This window comes from Ruditapes philippinarum, unplaced genomic scaffold (assembly GCF_026571515.1).
Source record: "Ruditapes philippinarum isolate M1 unplaced genomic scaffold, ASM2657151v2 ctg3924_1_1_1_1, whole genome shotgun sequence".
Lineage (NCBI taxonomy): Eukaryota > Metazoa > Mollusca > Bivalvia > Venerida > Veneridae > Ruditapes > Ruditapes philippinarum.
In genome coordinates, this window is record NW_026853796.1 from 26711 (window position 1) to 48821 (window position 22111).

The 22111-nt window shown below is 33.0% G+C and overlaps 1 protein-coding gene across 1 annotated transcript; it reads left to right on the forward strand.

Annotated features, from left to right (window-relative positions):
* The first annotated feature begins 38 nt into the window (after positions 1-38).
* Positions 39-17376, forward strand: LOC132737905 (paternally-expressed gene 3 protein-like). The gene is made up of 9 exons (XM_060725277.1): positions 39-302; positions 1727-1867; positions 2804-2883; positions 3812-3962; positions 4814-4945; positions 5656-5729; positions 5970-6073; positions 6741-6831; positions 10092-17376. The coding sequence occupies exons 1-9, from the start codon at positions 79-81 to the stop codon at positions 11471-11473; spliced, it is 2379 nt and encodes a 792-aa protein (XP_060581260.1). The 5' UTR covers positions 39-78; the 3' UTR covers positions 11474-17376.
* The last annotated feature ends 4735 nt before the right edge of the window (positions 17377-22111 follow it).

Genomic DNA, 22111 nt, shown 5'->3' on the forward strand with positions numbered 1-22111 from the left:
ATATCGTGACACAAATAATCCCCTACGCTTGTAAATGACATTGTAACATGTTTTCGCGTAGGAAAGTATCTGTCAGATATGGAAAATGAAACAATTTACCAAGAAAACAATAACATTGATGATGAAAACCGCGAGCAAGACAGTTCTTGCTATACACATGTGTCATTTGATAATTCAAATGACTCCTTTATTCCTCAAAATTTTGTGAATATATCCAGAAATGCTAATATTAATGACAGTACTAATCGTTGCATCTATCCAAACATTGAGAATATCAAACAGGAAGAGCCGTACAATATAGGGTATATGTCCCTCTTATAAAGACATAACTTTTATATTTATTGATGAGTAATTGGACTATTTTTTATTTCATTCAGTAAAATTTAGCCAATCGGTATGAACATCATTGGCACATATAATTTTTACCCCCCCCCCCCCCAAAAAAATGAAAAAATAAAATTGGTTACTGTTTTGACTGACTTAACTCAACATATAAGATACTATGTTACAAAGTTTTTGTCTTACCATAAATATTACTTTAAATTAAAATGTCTACTCTAGCTATTAAGAAGATTTAGCCACAGACACTTGGGGTGTGGAGCTCAAAACGCTTTTAAAATCCAAATAAAATGCATATTTGTCAATCCCAGCACATGCACTGATCATATATATCAAAAAAACTTAATATAAGCTGTTTTGAAAAAAATTAATATTTCAACGTCTATAATATAATAATACACAAGATTAAAATGTTCGCCTGAAAAATCCTTACCCCTACCATCATAATCACCATGTATTTTATTCCATTTCCAATATTTTCACATAATGCTTTGGTCCATTGACACAGAAGATATAATCTTTACAATAATGGTCAATTTTATACTTCAACGGTTATACAAACAACGCAACACCCGAAATAAACATCAAGATTATCGCCGTTTTACTCCATTTACAAATCTTTCCCTATATTCAAACGTGGCTCCAGCTTTGCCGTATGCAAAATGCGCTGTGCTTTGAAGATGGGAACCAGTCGGCTATGTTCGGAGCCATTAGGTTATATGTTGGTTCCTATTATACTTCAAAGCGGGGCGTATTTGTACACTGCAAATCTGGGGCCACGTTTGAATTCATGGAAAGAAATTTTTTAAATTTGGGGTAAAACGGGGATAAAATTTTTTATGTTTATTTTGGCTTTTCGTTTTTTGAATTACCCCTTTAAATTTAAAAAAATTTACCATTTTTGTAAAAGTTAATCTTTTATGTCGTGGGCAAAAAGGAAAATTTTTGGGAAAAAAAATTGGGAAAAGGAATAAAATACAAAGGGGATTATGATGGTAAGGGGGAAAAGGGTTTTTTTAGGGGAAAAATTTTTTAAACTTGTGTAAATTTTTATAATTTTAGACGTTGAAATATTAATTTTTTTCAAAACAGCTTATATTAAGTTTTTTTGATATATATGATCAGTGCATGTGCTGGGATTGACAAAATTATGCATTTTATTTGGATTTAAAGACGTTTTGAGCTCCACACCCCAAGTGTCTGTGGATTTAGCAGAACTCTAAGGGCACGGGAGATGAGGAATCTGGATGCCAGGCTGATCATGATTTGCCATAATCTTGTTTCATTTAAAAGTTTATTCATTGAAACTGTTTTTAGATTTCTATAAAAAATGAATGAATCTTTATGTGTAAAGTTGTTAAAAGTTTCTGATCTATCATGTTTTCAGATATATCCAGAACACATTATCTGATGACCAGATTTATATGCAGATTAACCCTGGTGATCTTCACATGCCAGAAAACCCCTCCCATGTCACACTTACTATAGAAAGCCAAAATCCTGACACAAAGAATAAAGAGTTCACAAGGTATGAATTAAATTTTGGTAACTTTTGAATACTCAAGAAAGTGATCGGCGGTACAAGATTCTACCAATGGGCTTACATAAAACCAAAACCTGAAAAAGAAGGAACACTTGCTTTTTTATCTATATACAATCAAACTATAGGAGAGATAGGTATGTACATGTATGTTTGTAGTCTATGTTTAATGAGGGTCAATCTGCTCATGAGGACACAAAAAGTAGCTTTGGCCGGACATGTCACCAGTCATGACCATAGAGGCACAGAGTGGTGATAATTTGCCTTCATGCAATTTACACAGAGTATCAGCCAAATAAAGGAATTTTGAGCCAAAAGTATGTCACTGTACTGCGGTCAATAAGAACCTAAATGTACAGTTACCTGAGACAATATGAAAAGGAGGTAGCCCTTAAAAGAGCCGTTTGTGCCAAGCAATAAATATACTTATACAATATATTTCATATCTCATTTGCATCATAAAAATCAAGTTAAAACAAAAAATTTATGGTGAAAACACTTTATATTAGTGAACTAAATACATTGCGTTTAATTACTATACAACGTAAGATTCACACCTCCTTATTAATTAAGTTTGCCAAACTGGGAGCTAGCGGAAACCACTCTAATTCATTGAAATTAATGAAAGTAGTTAATTTTGCATTTCTTATTCATTTTAACATAGTTAACTTACATGTATTTAAAAAGGAATCTACGTCTAAACTATATTTACCTTCAATGACATAATTTATATGATCAAAAATGGAGAAATTTGACTCATCTTTGTCTCAAACCATTGACCCCATTGTAAGATTTTATCTCATAAAATTGAAATATGACCTTAACCAACAAATGATTTTGTAAAAAATTAGACCATCACATTATATTAAATATCTGACATGTTTTGATTATTATAAAGGAATAACATAGATGTATGTTTTTCAGGTTTAAATGTGATTTTGCTGGTTGTCCAAGAACTTACAGCACACCTGGAAATCTCAAAACTCACAAGAAAACACATAAAGGTTTAGTTAAAACATAACTTTTTATGCTTAATTATGAAACAAGTTCTTGCAACTTTAGTAATCATATTGGAGTTCACTTCCTAGAATAAATAGTAATGTTTCATTTGAGGAAACATGCTGGTGAACCAAGTAGGGTTCCATCACATAAATACTAGCCCAGTTCTGTGAACAGTGGAAAAACCTATGTTTAAAGTTTCATTTAAGTCATTGATGTTTTTTTGTTTTATGATTATTTAAAGTGTATAAAGCTATATACTGTCTGTGGATTGTAAACTTATTATTTATATTGTGATTAAAATGAAAAAATATATGTCAGTATATTACATGTTAATTAACAAAATTATTGCCAACCCTACTAAAAAATAGCAGTGGATTATTTTTTTAATAACATTTTATTTCCTTTACATACAATATTCATATATTTTGAATTACATAAACATTCTATGTTACAAATCATTCAAGAAACAGCCATCATGTTATGAAAGCAATTTTATTTTACTGTTTTAGAAATTTTTATAACATATTTCATCAGATATAGCTTTAAACACTTCAGTATTTCATTAAATCAGAAATGGTTTGAGTTATTTTTACCAAACCAAATTTAAGACACATGGGCCCTTTTTTAGATGGGCTGGCATAATTTGTGTTTTCTTTATTACAAACAGAGCAAATAACATTTAATCTGATTGCTCATAGGCAGGGAAATTGGTTTATTTGCTTGAATAGTAGAGATTTCCATATTCTTGTACAGGTTGGTTCTATTAATTTGAATAGAGTTTGAAATAAATACCCCCCATCTTGTACAAAAGAGTTATTCAAAGATTATTTTTGTAATTATTTGTCTCAAATCAAGTTTGTTGGGGAAGTGAGACAACAAGTATAAACATGTCAAAAATTGTGTTTATCATATGCTGTGTAAATATTACAGGAGAGTACACGTTTATATGCAATGAGGAAAATTGTGGGAAGCAGTTCCTGACATCATATGCATTGAGGATACATGTACGAGTTCACACCAAGGAAAAACCATTTGAATGTGAAGTATCTGGCTGTGAAAAAACATTTAACACTGTCTACAGGTATAAACATGTATACCATACACAAAAAAAATATCATCATTTTACCATTGTCAAAGCCTGAAATTAAAACTGAAACTTCAAGATGTGAAATAACACTGTATATAATTGTAATGCAGGAAAGTGAAAATAATGCAGGAATTGTGTAGTAGTAAAAGAGAATCTGTTCAATATATGATTGAAACCAGCAACATATTAGATGAATGGAGCAATGCAATGCAATATAAATCAAATTGAAAGAAATCCTATTTTAGGGGATACACTCGGATTGGGGGGAAAGATGTACAGTTGTTTGGCATCAAAACTCATTTTACTTGAAACTCAGATCTGCTTGTAATTTGTGTAACATCATATGGGGTCTATTTCCCCATAAACCAATTGGTCCCATTTGTCTTAAGTGGTCATTACAGCTATTTCTAGGGAACAAATAAATGGATCATCACTAAACTTGGTCTGTAGCATCCTAAAGATGGTTTTCTTGCATATCAGACGGGTGGGTACCAGAGGACTGAATATTCCAATCTGAACCACAACATATAAAATTTGCTTTATGATATTTTGACAGTCCCTTTAAAGGCTGCTAGAGTTATAAATAGAAAAGTCTGCAAATATCTTTTTTATTATGAATAACTTGTTATGCTTGGAACATCTTTAGACTTAATTTATAGCATTCCTGTATGGTTCCTTATAAAGTTTGCTTAAAAAAATGTAGATTGCCCTTTATATGGGCATTTAAGCTAAACATAGAAATGCCTTTTAAGCAACTTTTTCTCATCTATTGTATGAATCATCACAAGTCTGTAACATCAGTTCGTAGGCTTTTATAAGGTTTGCTCTAATTGACATATTTTCAGACTACGAGCACATCAGAGGGTACACACTGGTAACACATTCAACTGTAACGAGGATGGATGTACTAAATTTTTCACCACACTTAGTGATCTGCGGAAACATATCAGGACTCATACTGGTGAAAAGCCATACAGGTAACAATAGAAGTGTACTTATTTTGTTTTGTTTTTGGTTGTGTTTTAAGTTACAATGACATTTCGAGCTTTACTCTTACTTTACAAAGACAAAAGTCATCTCTTTGTGGTTTGTTTCAGACACAAGCTTATACATGAAATCATTGACCTTCTATAAGTTAGCTGGATAGCTTCCTTACATGAAATAATTTAGTTTTGGTGGGATGCAAACCCACAGCCAAGATGGGCAAGTAGTTTGTAGTCAGTGACCTGAATAACTGAGCCACAGACACACCTTAGTAGTGTACTTTTATGATTGATTGTAACATATGTTTATTATGGGAATTTCTAGTAATATGAATGTGTCTGTGTAGTAAGAAACATAAGAATTTGTATTAACAGCATCATAATTATGCTTATATAAAAGGCAATAATTGTTTAAAAGAGCAATACTGTGCAGTAAATATGTACTAGATTATGATGGAAATAGCCAGTTGGGTAACTATGAACTTGAATAAGAAAAAAATATTAATGAATTTTTCTGCATTTAAAGTATTTACTGTTGTTTTTTTTATATTTATTAAAAGCATTAAACATAGTTACTTCAGTCAATGACAAAAAACAACAACAATGTTTTAAAAACAAAAAGTAATGTAGTATATAAACAATAATGGCAAAATATTCATAAACATTCATTTATTAAGCAGGGTTTTTTTTATTGTATATTACAGATGTGAATTGGACGGATGTGGGAAAGCATTTACAGCTAGTCATCATTTAAAAACACATAAACTCATTCATACAGGTAATGTTATGGACTTTTTTTATTCTGTCTTATTCATCTTACTATAGACTAACTTCATCAATATTACCCGGCTTGTTTGGCCACTGTTAACATTATTTACAGTGCTAGTATTATTTTCCTACATGTTCAAATCTTCATGTTTATGGGAATTTGCCAATACTAAAACATAAATATGAAGTTAAAAACAGAAAAGGTGTTCATTTAAGTTTTCTCAATTAATGTTGCCTTTTGTTTTTTCAGGAGAAAAACCGTTTCAGTGCAATCAGTGTGATAATAAAGGCTTTACTACGTTACATAGTCTGAAAAATCATAAAAACAAGCATAACAAGGAGGAAAATAAACAGGTGAAATATATACATAATATATAAGAAATCTTGCAAGCAATATTATATCAAAAGTTGAAAATTAGGTTGCCTTTATTTAAGAAATAGTACACAACATAAGGACATGATAGCATTATAGTGACTGATCAGTCAGCTCAGAAACATTACAAGTTAAGTGTTTGGGATTTGACTGGGAGGTCACTATAACAATATGTGGGTCATGGGAAGGGAAATAAAGATGATTTTAAGGCTGGCCTAATACACCACTAAATTATACTGTCACTAAAAACATAGTGGTGCTCCCTCAGGTGGTCACTATATTTTAAGTCATAATATAAATATCATGAAAAAAGAGAGAATGAACTGTTGTAAAACATGAGATAAAGATGACAAAAGGCATTGCAATGAGACCATAAATTTACCTTCAGTAGGGTCATGGCAGATTTGCAGATGTCCACCTAGTGTCATTATAAAGTGACCTGGTGATGTGTCATGTCATGATGTTTATGGTATAATATATATCAGAGGAAAAGTACTACAAGTTGGGTATTGGAGTCAATACTACAGGGAGACATGATCTCCTATCTGACTGAAACATTTGATGAGGTTTGTGGTAACAATGGCAAATTCAGTCACTCCAGCATTACAGCTTGATAATAAATGTACAATGGCTTCCATGTATTTACAGAATACAGAAGGGATAATGAAAGCAGATGAAATCATGAGTATATTTGAAGTCAGTGCTGCAGATTTTACATCTGACTCTAACACTATAACAGGTAGGTTAAACTATATTCAAGTAACATGAATTATAATCCGATCAGATACTTATGTGAAGTTAAACATAATAAAGATTTTTTTATGAAAACCTACAATTTAAATATTTTCCACGGAATGGCTTTACTCATGATCTACCAAATGATCATTTTTGGGGAAATTTTTTATATGTGTGAACAGTGCTGACTATGATCAGATGGCACATATGTGCTAGGTTATCTTTGTCAGCACTGCTGGCATGGGTTATTTCAGTTGCTGCTGGTTATCAAATTCTTAAAATCTGTAAATTGCAGATTTAAGCTAGGACAGTCTTTTTTCAAAATAAGTTTGAGGCATATTAATTAATAATTTTGAGATGATTGCCACCAATGTTAAATCAAAGCACAGAAGGCGCTGAATTTGTTTGGGTCTCAGAATGTCAGAAAGGTGAAGGTTGTTAGATTATAAAAACCAATTTGTTTTTGTATAGTGCCACCAATGCTTTTTAGTGTTTTAACTGTAGTAAATTGGCTCTAAGATTAATTGCAACATTGATATACAATTCAATGTTTATTTGACTTAAATAATTTAAAAAAATAAAGAGTTGCCTAAAATGGGATTTGAACTCCAGACCTCTCCATTCCTAAGCGAGCTTGCAAACCCGTCGGCCACAGTGAAGTTATATGTTAACGGCCTGAAGAAAACCATATTATTCTAAATTAGGGTTTGTAACTCATATTATTTCGAGGCTAAACCTGTTGTTTAACACAGATGTAAATAATCATGGAGCTTACTATAAGCATGTATATCTATAAAGAATAAAACAATATTAGAAATCTTCGACCATTCATGATCTATTTTGCTAGAAAATTAATGCGCCTGTCATTTGACAATCTTTACGCAGTGATCTCCCCTGAATTTTTCGGTGTTAGTGTACATATAAAGGGAAGTAACTGCTTCAAAAATGCGGACTACTTTCGGCATTTGCAATTAACAGCATTAGAGTCTGAAATTTCTGACGACCCAAACAAATAAAAATGATATTTTGAACATGACATATTTGTCTGACAGTTACCTCTCTTGTTTGAGGTTTAGAATAATGATGCTTAAATTGTCATTAATAGATTTTATTTATTCATGAACAAAAGAACTCATGGCAAAACCAATATGATAAATTTTTTTGATATGACATTGACCTTTAATTGACCAGGGGGTGCATTACATAAAGAACGGTAAGTCTTAAACATAAGACTAAAGTTAGGACTGGAATAAAATTGCACTTAGGAGCGTTTCAAGAAACTATCCTAACTCTTGTACTTAGGAATAGTCTTAACTTTACTGTTAAGACAAAATCTTCCTGATGGAGATAAAAATAATCACTGGTGTCTTATCCTGCAATAAGTTGGTGTAGAATGACAGATGATTAAGCATGCACAAGATATTAATGGTGTATAATTGACATTTATTCATTAATATTTCTTATCTATTATCTTACTTCATATCATTAATGTTATAATGTAGATCTGAGGGGACTAATAATTTTTTGTGTTTCTTTTAATATTATTCTTAAAATGCATATGGCAGGCATAATTCTTGAAAATATGTTTCGTATTTTACTCAAACAAAAAAACAACAACAAAAAACAACTTTGTATTGATATGATTCACATAAGAACACCTATGACAAAATTGACATGATGATAAGTTCAAATGTGACCTAAACATTTGAATGACATTCACCATCAACGTCAAATATAAAATTCAATTTTATTTTTTTTTCTTCAGAAAATTTTGGTTTTTTCTAGCTCACCTGTCACAAAATGACATGGTATGCTTTTGTGATCGCTTTTCTTCCGGCGTCCATCCGGCGTCTATCTGTCAATTTTTACTCCTCATAAACCGCATAAACCGCTAAGCCAATTTCATTCAAACTTTACAGGAATGTTCCTTTGGTAGTCAACTTTAAAAATTGTTCAACAAATTTAATTCTAAGCAGAACTCTGGTTGCTATGGCAACCGAAAGAAAAAATCTTCTTTGAGAAAACCGAAAGAGCTAGAGCTTAAATATTTGGCATCAAACATCATCCAGTCAGTGTCTACCAAGTTTGTTCAAATAAATGCCCTGGGGTCAAAATTGACCCCGCCTTGGGGGGTCATTGATTTTCCTTATTTGTATATAGTAAAAACTTAAAAAATCTTCTTTTAAAAAGCCCAATAGCTAGAGCTAAGATATTAAACATGGAACTTCTTCTAGTGGTTGTCTACCTAGTTTGTTCAAATAAAAGCCCTGGGGTCAAAATTGGCCCAGTCCAAGGTTTTTCCCTTTATATATATAGTAAAAACTTTAAAACAAAATTCTTTTAAAAAACCCCAAAGAGCTAGAGCTAAGACTTTTAGCATGAAACATCTTTTAATGGGTGTCTACCATTTTTGTTCAAATAAGGGCCCTTGGGTTAAAATTGGCCCCACCCCGGGGATCATTGATTTTCCTTATATGTATATAGTAAAAACTTTAAAAAATCGTCTTTTAAAAAACCCTAAGAGCTAGAGCTAAGTTATGTAAAATATAGCATGAAACATCTTTTAATGGGTTTCAACCATTTTTTTTCAAATAAGGGCCCTGGGGTTAAAATTAGCCCCGCCCCGGGGCTCATTGATTTTCATTATATGTATATAGTAAAAACGTAAAAATCTTCTTTTAAAAAACCCTAAGAGCTAGAGTTTAGATATTAAGCATGAACTATCTTCTAGTGAGTGACTACCAAGTTTGTTCAAATTAAAGCCCTGGGGACAAAATTGGCCTGCCCAGAGGGGTGGGGGGGAGTGGGTGGTCATTGTTTTTCCCTATTTGTGTATAGTAAAAAACTTTAAAAAATCTTCTTACAGCTAGAGCTTAGATATTTATCATAAAACATCTTCCAATGGTTGTCTACCAAGTTTGTTCAAATAAAAGCCCCTGGGTTAAAATTGGCCCCTCCCCAGGGGCCTATATACAGGTGAGTGATTTCAGGGCCATCATGGCCCTCTTGTTTAGGAGTATTCTTTACTACAGTATTCTTCCTCCGATGTGTTAGACTTTAAAAATGAGGAAAGGTCAAGTGTGCCCCCCCCCCCCCCCTTTGCAATGGCTCTGGTTTATCACACAACATCATCAAAACATGTAGCATCATAAGATACATTTCCACTTAGTGTTAGGGGGTAGAGGGGGTCAAATGTCCTAGACTACATTTACCACTTGGAGATGATTAGGAAGATTTTTACCACATATATCTATTTTTTTTCAGTATTTCCATTCGCAACAAGTGAAGATGAAAGTAGCAATGTTGAGGATGTTACTGTGGAATCAGTGGAACCAGTTGTAAATGTCCCAATAAATTGTGCCAATATCAATAGAGCAGGAGATCTAAATTGTAGCTCAGAGAAAACTAATAAAATGTCAAGAGTGGTAATCAATGTACCTAGAATTAATAGAATAAGTGGCAATACTTTGAAACAAAAAGATAATCATGGAGGAACATCAGATTCAAATACATTAAGTGCAATATCTTCTAAGGAAATGGTTAAATCATCAGACAGGTCTGCTCCACGGATAATTAAGGTATGGACTGTTCCAAAGGCACCGACCACTGTGACTTCCACAGACTTGCCAAATGCAGGTGCAAATGCTCAGTCAATCCCAAAACATACCCCAAAGGTTATTACAGTGCCTGCACCTGAGTATATGGCTGCTCCTGTGGAATCTGATGCAAAGTTTACACAGGAAATTGTTGATTCGTCTGGTTCTTTAATTTCTGAAGCAAACATTAAGCAAGAGTTAGATGCTGCAAAGGAAGAAGAATATGTTATATCTGCAGATAAAGTTGGGAATAGTTTGCATGGAGAAGATAAAGCTATACATATATCAGAGGATGGGAGAGAAAATGTTTTAGTGCAGCATTACCTTCTTACTAGTATTATTACAAATACTCCATCAGGCCAACAGACCAGTCAATTAATAACAACACCTATTGTTATACCGTCTGGGTCTGATGATTCTGCAGACAATGTAACCAATGTACCAATGCATCTTATAGGAGATACAGTTATAGCAAACAATGAGCATGCAGTTATAACAACCAATAACTCTGATGAAATTAATGTGACAAATACCTCAAATGATGTTCCAGTTATTGAGCTAATAAATGATGAAATTGCATCAAGGGATGCAATAGCTGATAGTAATCAGAAAATTTATGATGAACTCGGTACTGAAGTGCCTGGAGCTGCACGATGTATACCGCTATTCCACGAGACTCACTCGAGAGATAAAATTAATCTTACATTTCCTCAGCAAGTGGAAGACAATGAATCCATCCATGAAAATCATGCTATGGATATTGTACAAGTGTTAGAATCAATGATTGATGATGCAAGCACAGACATGTTAACAAGTAATTCTCACCCAGATCCGCATTGCCAGGATGGTTGTTCTGATTACACTGACTTTGTAGATACTGACAAAGAATATGTTCTGGTCAATCCGGTTTCTGATGACTTCCAGTTTCAAGATGACCTAGAGTCGTCATTACAATGTGTGAGCAACTCATCTGTGGCAGAGAGTTCAGATGCAATCAGTTTATCAATGGCAGCCTCTCAGGAGTTATCTGATGCTCTCTCAAGTTTATGATACATGTGTAGTATTTTCCTGTAGAATGTGACAGTTTGATGTAACACTTTGCTTTACTCATGATATGATACATAAATGATTCCTATAATACAATTTGTATCATGGTATGTATCTGTGAAACAAAACAACAGAGTGAACCACTTCTTACTTACTAAACCCTTACCTCACTGTATATCTTAAATGGACTGGTTTGTCTTTCAATCTTAACAAAATGACCATTTTTGGGGAAATTTTCAATATGTGTGAACAGTGCTGACTATGATCAGATGGCACATATGTGCTAGGTTATCTTTGTCAGCACTGCTCGCATGGGTAATTTCAGTTGCTGCTGGTTATCAAATTCTTAAAGTCTGTAAATTGCAGATTTAAGCTAGGACAGTCACTTTTCAAAATAAGTTTGAGGCATATTAATTAATAATTTTGAGATGATTGCCACCAATGTTAAAAAATGATAACTTGAGCATGCCATATTTCTTTGATAGTTACCTCCCTTGTTTGGGGTTTAGAATAATGATGTGCTGTATCATTCTGTGCAGGTAATTTGTCATACTATGATTCAAACTGTCGTCCAACATTTCAAGTACTAGTAAACAGTTTTTAACAATATATTGTTACACTCTAAACTTTAGCAACAAGTTTGATAAAAAATATACAATAGTTTTGCAATAATATTAGTAGCTATGTTTAAATAACATGAAGATATCCAGTTTTTTTTGTGACAGCCATTATTTTTCTTTGATGTACTGTATTGTAATTATCATTTGTCATCTTACATCAATTGATAAACATGACTAGCTTAGAAGATATTTTTGAGAAAAATGCATTTCTTTGTAACCTAGTACGGGTATTATTTGTCTCATCATTTTTCTGACCTTTATAAAACATGAAATACACAGTTCCGATCTATTAGACTGTGATAAATCTAAATCAGTTTATAAACATATTTATTTTTATTCATTTGTGATGACTTGAAGCAATATTTAGTCTGATTTCTGGAACTAACCAGTAGTGGTGTGTAATGAGGAAACATGTGATGTTGAGCCCTACTCGCCCCAGCGTCCGCGTCCAGATTTCAGATTAAAGTTTTGGTGCAGTAAAATATTTTTCACTATTACTTTTTAGCTCGACTTTTCTATGAAAAGGGGAGCTATCCTACTCGCCCCGGCGTCGGCGTCGGCGTTGGCGTCACACCTTGGTTAAGTTTTTCGTACCACCCCACTTTATTTCAGAAGTATTACAAGTATGGCTTTGAAACTTACCATACTTGTTCACCATCATAACCTCCATCTACAGACAAGAGTACATAACTCTGTCAAGGTTTTTGACAGAATTATGGCCCTTTTTTTGACTTAGAAAGTGTATTGAGCTTGGTTAAGTTTTTTGTACCACTCACTTTATTTCAAAACCATTGGAGGTATTGCTTTGAAACTGACCATACTTGTTTACCATCACGACCTTCATCAACAGACAAGAGGACATAACTCTGTCAAGGTTTTTGACAGAATTATGCCCCTTTTTGACTTAGAAAATACATTGAATATGGGTAAAATCCACTTATTGCCTTAACCCTTTGAGATATTGCTTTGAAACTTTTAATGCTATTTCACATCATTACCCCCATCTGTACGCAAGAGAAGGTAACTCTGTCAAGGATTTGTTTTAAAAATTAAGGCCTTTTATCGACTTAGAATCTTGGTTAATAATTCTTCACTAAATATCTTAATGCTCATGGCCATTGTTCACTTTAAAAATACAGAGATTCTTGTATTGCCTTTTACTGCAAAAACTTTTTTTATTGGCAAGCAATAAAAAAGTCGAGCGCGCTGTCTTACGGACAGCTCTTGTTAATTTCTTGAGGTATCAACTTCAAACTTCTAATATATGTTCCTTATCATCAGCCACATCTTATGTGACAAGGTTCATAACTCTAGCACCAATATTTTCAGATTTATATCTCCTTGAACTTAGAATTTTCCTTAAAAAATATTATTTTTTACTGTAACTTCTTTATTTTAATAGGGATCAACTTCATACTTCAAATATATGTTCCGTATCAGGAACCATATCTTATGTGACAAGGTTCATAACTCTTGCACCAATATTTTCAGATTTATCTCCCCTTAAACTAAGAATTTTCCCTAGAAATATTATTTTTACTGTTACTTCTTCATTTCATAAGGGATCAACTTCATACTTCAAATATATGTTCCTTATCAGCAACCACATATTATGTGACAAGGTTCATAACTCTTGAACCAAATATTTTCAGATTTATCTCCCCTTAAACTAAGAATTTTCCTTAGAAATATTATTTTTTACTGTTACTTCTTAATTTCTTAAAGGATCAACTTAATACATATATAATACATATATGTAAATATATGTTCCTTATCATTAACCACATCTTATGTGACAAGGTTCATAACTGTAGCACCAATATTGCAAGAATTATCTACCCATTTACTTAGATTTTTTTACTTTAAAAAATGTTACTTTTTACTAAAACTTCTTTAGTTTTAAAGGTCATCAACCACATCTTCTGTGACAAGGTTCATAACTCTTGAAGCAATATTTTCAGTTTTATCTCCCTTTGAAAGTAGAATTTTCTTTAAGAAATATTATAACTTCTTTACTTTTTAAGGTATCTACTTCAAATATAATTTCTTATATGTTGTGTGACAAGGTCCATAACTCTAGTGTGACTTTTTCCAGAATTATTAACCCTTAAACTTGGACTTTGTTAACAACTATAACTTCTTGTCATAAGAACTAATATATTTACATCATAATTGATTTTTCTTTCATAGTTTTGTCTTCCCTACCGCATCCAGTATTCAATTAGTCGAGCTTCGCTGTCTCCTGTGACAGATCTTGTTTTGACATGATTGAACTGGAAATATTATTATTAGGTCAGGCCCAAAAATATGTTCATGCAAAATATTTCAAATCATACCCTTAATTTGTTTTCCAGAATAATCATTTTATATGTGCAAAACATTATAGAATTGAAAAAGGCTTTTAACACAAATGTGAAAATATGAATTGCAACTTATAATTATAAAAAGCATGAAATAAATAGAAACTTTAATTGTTTCACATGTGAGATCATATTATATTTCACTAGTAAACAGCAGCTGTCACATCACAAGATGTTTGTCTAATGAAATATGTTACATTGATATGTACTGAAACAAATATCCTCCTTATAATTTAGTATTTCTACTTACCCTTTAACTGCATGAGCATATTCTAAAAAATGTCCGTTTTCATTGAAAAACTTCCTGTTACAAGTTCAAACTCTTATGAAACTATGAAAAATGCTTCAATACTTATGAAACTTGGCACAAATGTTGACTGGACCATAGCCTTTGTAACAGCATGCTCAAGCTTAAATTTCATCTCAAAATTGCCAAAATTACTATTTTGCATTGTTTTTTTTTCTATCAAAATTGATTTCAAAGTGCTGCTTCTGAATGGATTGAGATGGAGAAAAGGGCTTTTCCGTGTTGGTTACATGTTACCGTAAGATCTACCTGAGGCCATTGTTAGCCTGCCACATGTCCAAAATTTTCTTTGCGATGAGGCTCCTCTTCAAAACCCCAAACAGAAAGGGGCTTTTTCCCCTTCTGGCAACCCCTTGATGTACCTTTTAGATAGGGGGGCAGCGCCGAAAAAGTGATCACTTTTTTTTAACAACATTTCTCAAGCGAGAAACAGTGTTTAGGGCCTAAAAAGGGCTTTTTTTCTCTTTATTTGAGGCCTCAAAGGGGGGGGGGGTTGGGTGAAAAACCGTCAAAACACATCTATATGAGGTAAAAGGTTAATGAAATAAATGTTCAATACAGCAATACAGTAGACTTAATTGATGAGTAAATGATATTGAGATGAACTTACCTATTGTCTACAGCTCTAGTATGTTTTTGATATTCTATATTAGAATGCACACATATGTGTAATATATATATTGTATATAATATTGTAATAATAATATACTTAATAATAACATGATGTATTATAATTAATAATTATAATAATGTTGGACATATTTACATGGATATAAATTTATTTCTTTATGTTTTTGCTAAGCATATACAAAGGCATTGATAAGATATGATCTAATTTACTGCCATGCTTTATGCCCCTTGAAAGCTTACCCTTATTTTTGTCTAAGTTTTCTGAGACACCACCAAATGTTTTTGACATGACGGGACTGGACTGGACTTTGTTTCTTTAGATTAATCTAGCAAATTTTGTGTGCAAAATTTCAGATCATTGACTCGGTCTGTTTCTCCAGAAATTATTTTAAAATTGTGCAAAATGATCCAAAACTGATAAGGTCAAGGTTAGTGTTACTAAAAATAGATGTTCAGTTTCCGCTAAATAACTCGAGTTTGCTTTGGCCTATTGACACCTAACATGGTTATTGGTACCTTATATCAAAAGGCAGCTTGGGATTGCTACCCAGGTGTTTGTGGTCAAGGTCAAGGTCACTGTTACTTATAATAGAAATTCAGTTTCAGCTCAATGATTTGAGTTTGCTTTGGCCTATTGACACCAAACTTGGTGTGTAGCTTATATCAAGAGGCAGCTTGGGATTGCTACCCAGGTGTCTGTGATCAAGGTCAACGTCACTGTTACTAATAATAGAAATTCAGTTTCAGCTCAATAACTTGAGTTTGCTGTGGCATATGAACACCAAACTTGTTGAATGGGTAGCTTATATCAAGACACTACTGAGGATAACTACCCAGGTGACTATGATTAAAGTCAAAGTCACTTAATTGCTAATAATAGAAATTAAGTTTCTACTCAAAAACTTGATTTTGTTGTGACCTATGGACAGCATTTGATGTGTGGTTAGCTTATATCAGGATGTAACTTGGGATTGCTATCCAGATGTCTGTGATCAAGGTCAATGTCAATGTTGCTAAAAATAGAAATTCAGTCTCCCAATAATGACTTCAATTTCCTTAGACCTATTGACACCAAACTTGGTGTGTGGGAAGCTTATATCAAGATGCAACTTTGGATTGCTACCAAGGTGACTGTGAACAAGGTCAAGGTCACTCTTGCTTAAAAAGGAAAAAGAAATAAAGTTTTCAGTAATAACTTGAGTTTGCTTTGACCTTTTGACACCAAACTTGCTGTGTGGCAGCTTGGGATTGCCAATTACATATCTAGGAGCAAGGTCAAGGTCATTTGCTTACAATAGAATTTTCAGCCTATTGTCAATAACTTCAGTGCACTTTGACCTAGTGATTCCTGTTACATCAAAAATTGGCCATTGAAAACCTGGTTTCATCGCATGTGACGCTTCTTGTGTTCTTTTTATGGCAAATGAACATTTTTACTCTTAACTTGCTGTTGCTACTTTAAATTTTAAGGACACCTTACAAAATTTTAAGTCATAAATGCAAGAAAAATGCTCTTTTTAAACTAAGGTCAAATGTAAGAATTTTCTTGTTTTTTTTTGGTTTTTTTTTTTAATGTGTGTTTTTCGTTTTTTTCCTTTTAAATAGGACTGCTATTTGATACAAATGTTCAACATTTTCAGCAATTATGTGCAAAATTGAATTCACTTTGGCTTAAGTCAAGGTCTATTGTCAGATATAAAAATGTGAGTATAAATCATTTACAGTCATCAAAAATTGTGGGATTTGATGTAAATTGTGTATAAATTTATATGAGCATTTGTGACAATTGGTACTATTGTCTATACTATGAAAATACTTTAATGTTTGCATAGAATGATATCAATTTGTATGCATTTTAACTGTTGTTTATATGTTTCAGCAGTTATAATTCTGTTTTCAAACTAGATTATGAATATCATATTGTTATACCATAACTTGCTTTTACTTGTTATAATTTAAAAGAAATAAAAAATCTGTTAATTTAATTTATCAGTGCTTTGTTCTGTCTCAGTTAACCTTTTCTGTAAATCAGTATAATTTAATGACATTTACCCGACTTTTATTTGATGTATCAGGTTCTGTATTATACCAAACTTTTAAATAATGTAAAATTACACATCATTACATTTGCCAGTTTTTTACCCGCTTGTTAACCTACCAGTTAGTCTTCTACAACCATTAGGGTTGTCAGAGTTAGGGGCTGTCAGAGTCACACTTCAGATTATCTTTTGATTTTCCATTTCCATGCTGAATTTGTGTTATGTTTTTGCCTTGCTTTGACTTCAAAGTATAGAGTTTCAATATTAAATTATCAGGGGTACAAATCATTGCCATACTGCACTAATAGATATTGAAGGTATGTTACAGGCGTCACTTTATAACTTGCCATTTAAATAGTGAAACAAGCAAATTCGTTGAATTTATATCCCCCGCCGAGTACTGGTTATTATTAACACAACAACTGAAGACATAAGGCTTTATTTATATATTAATCATGGCATAAACTGTAAAATTCTTTGAACTTGAAGCCTTGTACCTTCAAACAAGAAGAGTTTTTAAGTTTTCACTATATACATATAAGGAAAATCTATGACCCCCTGGAGTGGGGCCAATTTTGACCCCACGGCTAAAATTTTAACAATTTTGGCAGAGGACCTATATGTTATATCATATACCAAATATCAAAGCTCTAGGCCTTGTACTGTCAGACAAGATTTTTTAATTTTGCATTTTTGAAACTCCTTTTCTGGCCCCGTGTGACTGATGATTGTGATTGAAAATTACAAAATTTTACTAAGTCAAGGGCAACTAGAACTGTGTCCAAAGGACACGGATGTCCCCATATATATGGTATATAGTGAAAAAATCAACAAAGGGCCATAATTCTGTTAAATTTGGTCGCAGCAAAAATTCCTTCCTTAACTACCATCTACACATTAAGGTTGTTCATCCCTGGAAATTTAAGCAAAATCTACCATCCGGTTTAAGAGGAGTTGCGTTCACAAAATTTCTATATGGTATATAGTGAAAAAATCAACAAAGGGCCATAATTCTGTTAAATTTGGTCGCAGCAAAAATTCCTTCCTTTACTACCATTTACACATTAAGGTTGTTCATCCCTGAAAGTTTAAACAAAATCTGCCATCAGGTTTAAGAGGATTTGCGTTCACAAAATTTCTTTATGGTATATAGTGAAAAAATCAACAAAGGGCCATAATTCTGTTAAATTTGGTCGCAGCAAAAATTCCTTCCTTTACTACCATCTACACATTAAGGTTGTTCATCCCTGGAAGTTTAAGCAAAATCTGCCATCTGGTTTAAGAGGAGTTGCGTTCACAAAATTTCTACATAGTATATAGTTAAAAATTAACAAAACGCCATAATTCTGTTAAATTTGGTTGCAGCGAAAATTCCTTCCTTTACTACCATCTACATATTAAGGTTGTTCATCCCTGGAAGTTTAAGCAAAATCTGCCATCCGGTTTAAGAGGAGTTGCGTTCACAAAATTTCTACATAGTATATAGTGAAAAAATCAACAAAGGGCCATAATTCTGTTAAATTTGGTTGCAGTGAAAATTCCTTCCTTTACTACCATCTCCATATTAAGGTTGTTCATCCCTGAAAGTTTAAGCAAAATCTGCCATCCGGTTTAAGAGGAGTTGCGTTCACAAAATTTCTACATAGTATATAGTGAAAAAACCAACAAAGGGCCATAATTCTGTTAAATTTGGTCGCAGCGAAAATTCCTTCCTTTACTACCATCTACATATTAAGGTTGTTCATCCCTGAAAGTTTAAGCAAAATCTGCCATCCGGTTTAAGAGGAAATGCGTTCACAAGATTTCGGGACAGACGGACAGACAGACGTACGGCGTGACGGACGGACGGACGGACAAGTGCAACGCTATATGCTCCCACTCTGTGGGGGCATAATATCTCTAAAAATACTAAAAATATCCAGACGAAAATACCCAGGTGCACAACTACACATACTGATCAACATTCCTGTAAAGTTTCATGACTCTAGGTAAAATACTTTTTGAGTTACATGCGACACAAGTTGAAAATTACAAAATTTTACTAAGTCAAGGGCAATAACTCTAAAAATACTAAAAATATCCAGACGAAAATACCCAGGTGCACAACTACACATACTGATCAACATTCCTGTAAAGTTTCATGACTCTAGGTAAAATACTTTTTGAGTTACATGCGACACAAGTTGAAAATTACAAAATTTTACTAAGTCAAGGGCAATAACTCTAAAAATACTAAAAAATATCCAGACGAAAATACCCAGGTGCACAAACTTCACATGCTGATCAACATTCCCATAAAGTTTCGTTGAATTCCAGCCATTAGTTTGCAGAGAACTACTCCGGAAACGAAATTCGGACAAATTTTACTGAGTCAAGGGCAATAACTCTAAAAATACTAAAAATATCCAGACGAAAATACCCAGGGGCACAACTTCACATGCTGATCAACATTCCCATAAAGTTTCATTGAATTCCAGCCATTAGTTGCAGAGAACTACTCCGGAAACGAAATTCGGACAAAATTTTACTGAGTCAAGGGCAATAACTCTAAAAATACTAAAAATATCCAGACGAAAGTACCCAGGTGCACAACTTCACATGCTGATCAACATTCCCATAAAGTTTCGTTGAATTCCAGCCATTAGTTGCAGAGAACTACTCCGGAAACGAAATTCGGACGGACGGATGGACGGACGGAAGGACGGACGGACAACGCCAAAACTATATCCCCCTCCCGATTTCATCGGCGGGGGATAATAAATTATAGTGAAAGGTTTATACATATACACATGGCACATTCACTGACTTACAGCACTTGCCTCAAGACATTAGGTGTCTTGAATCCATATATCAATCTTGCAAGGGAGTGTTTCACTCCACTGATAACAGACCACATTATTCTGTGCAGAATTATGCTGCCCTCTTTAGTATAAATTTCCGGGAATAAGAAGTGACTATGATATGGTTTAAACTTGGGACTTCCTGATCCCAAAGCATGTGATCTACTCTCCCCACAAGAAAGACGACATGAACAATTATGTAGCTTTGTCGGACATTTAGGACTTTGACTGTCACAATTCATCTCTTGAAACCAAAATACAGGAAAATTTGCAGAAATGTTCATTGGTAAATGACTGATGAAAAAAAAATTGAAAATGAATGGGGTGTCATTTAGCATTTTTTTCCACTCGCAAACTTTTGCCAGTACAAGAAATGTTAACTCACTTTTTTTCAATATTATATTTACCAATCTACTACATGATGCTTATGCATTTATATGTATTTGTTTACTGTGCAATTATCAATTTCTCATAAATTGCCTTTAAAGATGACTTTTTTGTTAAAATTTCATTTTTTTTTCAAAGTTATATCAATTTATGTTCATAATCTGCTACACTAGCATCTCTATATTGACTTGCATTTTGCTAGTTTGTGGCTTAAAACCATTAGCTTCTCACCGCTTTGGGTCAGAGTCCCGCCAGACCCTTAAGGTAGACCACCTCTAATGCCTTACCTTCACTTTGAAGAGTATTCAAATAGGCTAGAATCACTGTCAGCTGCATTGAAACTGAGGGGCATGGATTCAAAGTCCAGGAGTGGCAACAATTTTATTTCTTTCCTTTTTTCTTTTCTTTTTAACATTATTTATGTATCTCTTAAATCTTATCGAAAGAAAAAAAGTTTGATTTTAATTGTATAATTACTGTAGTGCCAAATTTAATAGCAAATGTGATACCAGATATTTTCAAAGTTTAAAGGGACTCCACTGCGGTTTAAATGCCTAAAAACAGATCATTTGAATTTCTTACATGAATGAGCTGGGGCACTTTAAACAGAAATATATGCAAAGAAAATTAAGAAATATACTTTGAAATAAATTGAAAATCTTTTTTTCTTGCATTTCATACCCTGATTTGAGTGAAAAATGTTTAAACGCTTTTCATTTTGGGTCATTTTTTACAATTTGAATAATAATTCTGGAAAGACGAAGTGGGCGAATGATGTGAAATTTTGCACAAAGTTTAGTGGTCTAAACCTTCATCAAATGGTACATTTATCTGGAAAAAATAGTTTCAGTACCATCATATCAAAAAACCTCAGTGCCCTTTAATAATATAAGAACTATATGGTATCTTATATTTTGTAAGATCAAGCAATTTACTTTTTTAAAAAAATGGCAAATTTTAAAAACAGCCCCTTATTGTGGAAAATTTTAGGGATATTTTGAATAAGGTTTTTTTACAGAGGGAAAAGGTCAAATAAATGCTTAAATTGGGTGCAGGGGTAGGGTAGCATTTTTATACATATTAAAAACACTTTGTTTAGAAACAATTATTTTGCTCATGTAATTAGATGCCTGAATGTTATTATTTGTTTCTTAACAATGATCAATAGGAAAACATTTTTCATAATGATGATATAGATTATTAAGAGTTTCCTCATTTCTGAAAAAGGGCCCGTCTCATCTTCAGAAAAATGTCCATAACTCGTAAATCACATGGTAAATTTTGTTTAAATTTGGCATACAGGTGACATTTAAAGCATATAACTGTCCTTTGTTGTCAATTTTACAGTTCTATATTGTGCCCGTAAAGGGTGGTCTACCTTAAGTTTCTGTTATGTGAGAAAGCTATTCAGCGTCAGTGGTTCTACTGAGGTGCAAGTTTGTGCCAGAAATAATGTAA

Bases quoted from the DNA above. Each gene is read 5' to 3' on its own strand.
- LOC132737905 (XM_060725277.1), top strand. From the start codon at position 79: ATGGAAAATGAAACAATTTACCAAGAAAACAATAACATTGATGATGAA. The intron at 4,946-5,655 runs GTAACAATAGAA...TGTATATTACAG, and splicing joins ACTGGTGAAAAGCCATACAG to ATGTGAATTGGACGGATGTG. The intron at 5,730-5,969 runs GTAATGTTATGG...TTGTTTTTTCAG, and splicing joins ACATAAACTCATTCATACAG to GAGAAAAACCGTTTCAGTGC.